We start from the raw sequence: 7756 nt of genomic DNA, 5'->3' as shown, positions 1-7756 counted from the left end.
CGTCGCAGTAATGCCATTTGGCTACGGGGCCTGAACTGCTGTCAAACTTTGGTTTTGGGGGCAAATGTAACTGGTTCATTTTTTCCATGTTTTACAATGTTTGCATTATTAACTAGAGTGTCTACCGGTTATATAGAGTAGGCGTGTTCAGTGGATACATGTAGAACTCAACATTTTAGTGTAATAATGGAAAAAATGGATTAGTTACAATTGCCCCCCAGTCGAGATTTGCCCCGCTGTACCTTACTGTTTATTTTGTAATGAAACCCAAAAAAAATATTCAAAACCATACCTATTGACTCATAATACAAATGGGCAAATTAGTTCAGTATGAAAACAAGCATCCTTTTCAAAATTTATTAAATTCCAGTATTCAATCACCAAGATCCACAAATTATATTATCACTATAGAAAACGCATACAATCACGACAAAACACACAAAAAGACGTAGCAAACAAGACTCTGGAACAAGGCAAGGTTGCTGGCTGGGCTGCCCGAGTGGCGGCGCGGGATCTCGTCATCTTCCAACCCGACACTCTTGGCTTCCACGCTAACCGTTCGGTTCAGGGTGTCTGAATCCTCATCGCTCATCTTGCGACCCTCCCGCTCGTTTGGCCACGATTTGGATGATGTTTCAAAAGGAGCTGTGGTCATAGGAGTGGTTAAAGTCGTCGGTGATGCGGTGGGGCTGGTGTCAGATTCCGTTGTCTCCGGCTCGATTGTCTTAGTAGGGTCTGATGCTGTGGTCGCTTCTGTTGTGACTTCAGTCGTCGCCTCCAAGGTGGTTGCCTCTGGAGCAAGATGGGTGGGCAGTGGCGCATCCTTCTGAATGACAGTGCAAACGTTGTGGCAGTAATCTCGGCCGCATTTCTCTTCGATGCCGCAGTCCAGGAATTGTTTCCTGGGTGAGAGTAGCTGGTAGAGGTGGGGTGCCTTGCAGTCTCCGTTGATGTAGGTCTGCAGCGCAATCACGTCGTTGTCGCATATGAGGGGTCCGCCGTTGTTACCCTGCGTAAGATGCATTTTGATATTATATCCAGCACCATTCGAAGCGCAACTAAATCATCTAAGTTTTGGTCTTGCGTTGATGTCTTGTTTTGTATTGCTTCTAGTGTAAATAACAGTATATTTGTTAATTCCCTATTATGATTAGAATTTTGCATGAGAATGATCTCGTGTCTCGTCAAATAAATATTTTAGTAATCAGTGTGTGAGGGAGGAATACGAGTATTGCTCCTGTACAAATGCACTTTCCTTATATAGCACATTCCGACACTCCTAAACTAGTTAAGTGAATTGCGCCTAGAACATGTTTTAATGTCTTTGTCAATGAAACCTTTATACTACAGTTACATTGTCGTGCCTTGAAATGCGCCACTTAATTTATTACTATTTTTTAAATACAATATTAGGAATCTGGTCAGCACACACAGTGTAATACATTAAGAGGCTAATCTTGACAAAAGTCCACGGACGGCTGTAGTCTGACACCGTTGGGCTGCGTATGAACAAGCGGCTCATTACTCACAGCAAACATACATATGACATAAGATATCAAAAGTTCGCGGCTGACATTAGTCGATAATAGCTGGTGGGCTGGTCGGCGACGGTCATAGTTCCAGTTCCACGCACGAAGTGTTCTCCGCAATAAATGGGCTAGCATTTCCAGAAAAGACCGGCGTCAGCACACATAAAAAGCAGCTTACTTGACAAAAGTCCGCGGCGGAAATTAGTCTGTAGTTCGTTGGCTGGTCAGCGGCAGACGTCACGGATGCGCGAAGTGTTCTTCGCAACAAAACGAGTCAGCATCTCCAGAAACACACTACTTGACAAGTCCGCGGCTGGCGGTATTCCGTCGCCGGTCCGCAGATCGACGGCACACGTTATGGCTCTCCGCAGTTGGCAGCCGAGCCGGGCGCCGGGCAGGGCCTCTAGGAAGAAGCCGGTCAGCACATAAAAAGCAGCTTACTTGACAAAAGTCCGCGGCGGGCGGCAGTCCATCGCCGGTCTGCTGGTCGGCGGCACACGTCATGACTCCACGCACGAAATGTTCCCCGCAGTTGGTGGACGAAGCTGGCAGCATCTCCACGAACATGCGTGTCAGCACTCGGACGTCGGTGCCGCTCTTTTTCTGTTGAACAATATTTGTTTTACTATTTCATATACTTAATAACTCGTTAAATGGTTTCGAACAAAATAGGTAGTATATTTTGTTAAATAATAGTGGACATAGGGTATGTAAGGGCGGGTGTATGATAATTATGACATCGAAAAGAGTATGAAAATTGCTAATAAAATGTAATTATCTTGAAAGACTTATGAGGAGCTAACCATCTGGTAACACAGATTAAGAATCATATTATATCTACGGACGGAAGTTGACACTCGAGCGGTTGCAGAATATTCAGCAAGCAGATTTCTGTCAGCCACTATCTGAGGACTGACCTTGTAAAGCAATGTATGGCAGACTTTATCCACCGCCTCTTGCTTGGTGGAGAGCTACATGATTTACACAGAGCTGGTACTCATGAGTGGCTGCAGGGTCTTCAGAAGGCAGGTATCCTTTAGCCACTGTTTGACATCATATGACAGGCTGGTTTAGTGTCACGCGGACTGTCCGCGCGGAGCGATCCGTGAGACTAATTTATATGAAGTTGATGTCGTTCGCGCGGACCGGTCCGCGCCACTCTAAAACGCTACCTGAAGTTAACACATTAGTCTAGTGCGGATCCATCCATCCAACCATCCTTACCTTATAAAGCGGTATGTGGCAGACTTTATCCGCCGCCTCTTGCTTGGTCGAGAGTTGCGTGAAGCGTACAGAGTTGGTGCCTATGACGGGCTGCAGGGTCTTCAGCAAGCAGATATCTGTCAGCCACTGTTAGACATCATAAGACTTGCCTTGTAAAGCAGTATGTGGCAGACTTTATCCGCCGCCTCTTGCTTGGTGGAGAGTTGCGTGAAGCGTACAGAGTTGGTGCCTATGACGGGCTGCAGGGTCTTCAGCAGGCACATTTCTGTCAACTGTTTGACATCATAAGCCTTACCTTATAAAGCAGTATGTGGCAGACTTTATCCGCCGCCTCTTGCTTGGTGGAGAGTTGCGTGAAGCGTACAGAGTTGGTGCCTATGACGGGCTGCAGGGTCTTCAGCAAGCAGATATCTGTCAGCCACTGTTTGACATCATAAGACTTGCCTTGTAAAGTAGTATGTGGCAGACTTTATCCGCAGCCTCTTGCTTGGTGGAGAGTTGCGTGAAGCGTACAGAGTTGGTGCTTATGACGGGCTGCAGGGTCTTCAGCAAGCAGATATCTGTCAGCCACTGTTTGACATCATAAGACTTGCCTTGTAAAGTAGTATGTGGCAGACTTTATCCGCAGCCTCTTGCTTGGTGGAGAGTTGCGTGAAGCGTACAGAGTTGGTGCTTATGACGGGCTGCAGGGTCTTCAGCAAGCAGATATCTGTCAGCCACTGTTTGACATCATAAGACTTGCCTTGTAAAGTAGTATGTGGCAGACTTTATCCGCCGCCTCTTGCTTGGTGGAGAGTTGCGTGAAGCGTACAGAGTTGGTGCCTATGACGGGCTGCAGGGTCTTCAGCAAGCAGATATCTGTCAGCCACTGTTTGACATCATAAGACTTGCCTTGTAAAGTAGTATGTGGCAGACTTTATCCGCCGCCTCTTGCTTGGTGGAGAGTTGCGTGAAGCGTACAGAGTTGGTGGTGCCTATGACGGGCTGCAGGGTCTTCAGCAAGCAGATATCTGTCAGCCACTGTTTGACATCATAAGACTTGCCTTGTAAAGTAGTATGTGGCAGACTTTATCCGCCGCCTCTTGCTTGGTGGAGAGTTGCGTGAAGCGTACAGAGTTGGTGCCTATGACGGGCTGCAGTGTCTTCAGCAAGCAGATATCTGTCAGCCACTGTTTGACATCATAAGACTTGCCTTGTAAAGTAGTATGTGGCAGACTTTATCCGCCGCCTCTTGCTTGGTGGAGAGTTGCGTGAAGCATACAGAGTTGGTGCCTATGACGGGCTGCAGGGTCTTCAGCAAGCAGATATCTGTCAGCCACTGTTTGACATCATAAGACTTGCCTTGTAAAGTAGTATGTGGCAGACTTTATCCGCCGCCTCTTGCTTGGTGGAGAGTTGCGTGAAGCGTACAGAGTTGGTGCTTATGACGGGCTGTAGGGTCTTCAGCAGGCAGATGTCTGTCAGCCACCATTGGCTGATGTCGTGCTCAGACGGCTGCGTGATTTGGATGACCTGAAAAAACTCTTTAGGTAAGACACATACTCCTACAAAATTCACGCCTACATTCCCAAAAGTTGTAGGCTGAGCACTGAAAAATAAATTATCAAGTTTCAGTGCCACTCTTAGAAGTATTAGAGTAATGAACGGGTTTAAAGAAACCAAATATGTATGTATGTAATTATTGTTGCATCGCCCGCGCCACAATTGAACCAAATTCTACTATTAAGATAGAGACAAAGGTAAGAATTGCAAATAAAATTGAAAGCACCGAGTGTACAGTGAGCTGCAGAGAAAAGTAGACCCCAGAGAAATTTGTATGCAGGGGGGTCTAGACTTTTCTCTGCTGCTGACTGTACGTTTCATAACAAAATGTTACATTTCGTTTTAAAATAAAGCCATGTTTCCAAAACGTCCCGCTTGGCGCGCTGTTCAAAATCCCAAACGAATTAAAAAAACTATGTTTTATATTGAATCTGATATAAAACTAAACTGTAATTTGACATTACCTCTTGTTCCTGCTCGTCCTCATCTTCATTCAGCGTAAACTTAGGGTCAATGACCGTCGCTCCGAGCCGCGCCAGCATGGTCTTGCTGAGCGGGTCCTTGGAAATGGTGGACTCTAGCGACGAAGAGATCAGGAAGTTTGGGCGAACCAGCACGGCTCCTTGCAGGAACCGGGCACCGCCCAGGCCGAGGATTGTTTCGTCTTGATAGTATACGAATGCCTAAAATGTTGCACATTTAATGACCCTCCTTGGAACTTGTAGACTCCTTTTTGCTGTGTACTTAACACAGTAAAAGGGACTGTACAAGTTTCTAATGGGTTGGCACTCCATGAGTTGCAAGCGTCCATACGTTAAGGTAACCGCTTTCCATCAGGCGGACCGTATGCTTGTTTGACACCGACGTATAAAATAAGGGTAAGGGTTGGGGGGGCATATAACCCGGCAACCTTCAAATCAAGAGTGAACAGGCATCTTCTGGGTGAGCTCACTCCATCGTAGGCCAATTCTTTGACTTTGGCTAGTCTGTGGCCAAGAGTAAACCCATTTAATAATAATAAAAAATAAAATAAAAAAAGGTCAAAAATCCTACTTGGTTTTAGAGAATTAATAGTAGGTACATTGAGCAACGAAGGGCGTATATTGCATATTGCATAGAGAGTGTAGTCAAATCGTGACGGCTTGCCAGAGCATTTTAAAGTCCCGATCTTGCTCTCGCTCCAAGTTACACAAAATGTTTTCAATCTCACTTTCAATAAAATAACATATGAATCAATAAAAAATGTTAATTATGTACAGAAATTTCATAACAGATATTTCATAAATAGAAAAGGGTTTCTACAGAATATGTGATAAAGAAAGTAGTTTTTATGTAATATTCTGAATCTGCAAATTATCCAAATGTAAATGAATTGGACAATTAATGTGATAAGATTAAAGTCATACCATGAACGGGTAGGATCCTCTTTTGATCTCATCTTCAGCGAATGCTCCCACAATCAAATATATAACTGAAAAACATTTAGGTATTTTGATCATATACAAAACGTTTACATTTATTTGTTACACCAAAATATATACGTAATATAACTTACCACAACAAAAAATAGTTCCAAATTTATTTTTCATATTTTCTAAATCATCTACAAAATATAGACTGACGTTTAAATTCTTTCGACACAACTGACAAGACTTTATAAGAAGAATACGGTTCTTTTTAATTTTCAATTTTCCTGCCAGCCTAATGATGCGGATTAAAAAGCAGGGTATGTCAACCTCTTTGAGATTAATATGATTTAAAAATTGAGATTACCCTTACCTCTTGTCGCTGTAAAAACGGAATTAGTCTAGTCACGTCCCTTTATTTTTCTCCGCTATCTCTGACAAAGTTGCGCCAACTTCACTCGGAGGCATTAATCAGAATCGCGACCGAGCCAAGACGTATTATCCCCAATAAAGAGGAAAGAATGAGTTTGCAAATTTAAAACGCGTGTTAGAGATAACGGAGCGAATCCCGGTTACATCTAATTATTCACGTGGGCCCCCCAAAGTGGGTATTAACGGACTTGGAGCGTCTTTTTTGATAAATACACTGGAATATAAAGAGCGGTTTATTTTTAAAATTTATTGTGAACTGAAACACGGCTTGGGCGGGCGCTGGAACGGGTTCGCATCTTCTGCGACTTGAAATAAGGCAAATACGTTTTACATTTCGAGAGGGATTTATAGTACGATTGGTAAATAAATAAAAAAATATAGGACATTCTTGCACAGATTGACTGAGTCCCACGATAAGCAGAAGGCTTGTGTGTGCAGGTACTCAGACAACGACGATATATGTAGATATATAATACAAATACTGCATACATCCATACGACCATGACTCAGAAACTTAGCAGACAGGGTCATTACGCGCTATCCCAATCATCAAAACCTCATCCAACTATGTGTCGCTTAACTTCAAACTTGGGTAAATCTATTTTGCTTTAAGGTTGCATATAAAACAGTTATTTGTTACACAAGGGGGCTAAGTTGTATTTTAACATTTTTAACGCCGAGTGTGGAATTGAAAAACGAGCAAGTGAAAGGATTCTATAGTTATAGTATTGGTTGGTTCGAGAATAGAATCCTGAACTTGCGAGTTTTTTAACACACGAGAAGTAAAATACATTTGCACCCGAGTGTAACACAAAACTTTTCCCCTCACTATAGCGAGGAAACTACAACGCAAAAAATGCGTTTATCACTGCTTCCAGTAGTTCCACAGGTGGTAAATCATCTTTACTACTAGATTCACCTACTTTTATCAATTTAAAAGCAGTTAATTTGACTTTATTCAAGGTCAAATTACTTTACCCACTAGTGGATAAAATGCGTTTTTACCCGCTGGTATTAAAGGACACAGAACACGTGTTTCCGAGGTAGAGAGGGGAAAAAAATATACCTAATATATTGATCTGAAAGATAATCAACCTTAATAGCAGAATGAATTTGCCCAAGTTTGAAATGAAGCGACACATATTAAACCTCTTTAATTTTTAAATCTTTTCGGGGAAGCTGTTTGTGATCGATCAAATACCAGAACACATTATTGTGACTCTGACTAGATCTAAGTTACTGCAAAGTTACTTAGAATGAGCAATAACAATGTGAAATCACCCACAATGGACAGAAAGATCGCAGTCGAACCGCTGATGTGGCGACAGCAGAACGACTCAGACAGTTATTACACGACCAATTTAAAAAGAACCTTCCAAATACTTCCCGTTCCTTCTCGGTCGGTTTATTTGCTCCTAATTTTCGGGTAGACGGTGTCTGCAAATATTGGGCGAGTTGTAACGACCCGAATGAACGAGATACGTGTTTTGGCGGCTCCCCGCAATTGCTTTACGCTGCCATTAACTGGGTAGGTTACCCTTCTAGTCTTTGTTTGTTTCAATTGATGATTAACATTATTCCTACATGATTATAGTTAACAACCTACTAGATTGCAACGCAATG

At 43.1% G+C, this 7756-nt stretch overlaps 1 protein-coding gene across 1 annotated transcript; it reads right to left on the bottom strand.

Annotated features, from left to right (window-relative positions):
• Positions 1-349: 349 nt before the first annotated feature.
• Positions 350-6072, bottom strand: LOC125228646. Its single transcript, XM_048133303.1, has 9 exons — positions 5851-6072; positions 5702-5766; positions 4760-4978; positions 4095-4265; positions 3797-3922; positions 3496-3621; positions 3198-3323; positions 1971-2132; positions 350-1009 (listed from the first exon to the last, which is right to left on the bottom strand). Exons 1-9 carry the CDS (start codon positions 5882-5884, stop codon positions 425-427), a joined length of 1614 nt encoding a protein of 537 aa, XP_047989260.1. The 5' UTR covers positions 5885-6072; the 3' UTR covers positions 350-424.
• Positions 6073-7756: the final 1684 nt, after the last annotated feature.

This window comes from Leguminivora glycinivorella, chromosome 8 (genome assembly GCF_023078275.1).
Source record: "Leguminivora glycinivorella isolate SPB_JAAS2020 chromosome 8, LegGlyc_1.1, whole genome shotgun sequence".
Taxonomy (NCBI): domain Eukaryota; kingdom Metazoa; phylum Arthropoda; class Insecta; order Lepidoptera; family Tortricidae; genus Leguminivora; species Leguminivora glycinivorella.
This window is presented reverse-complemented; position numbering and strand designations above follow the sequence as displayed.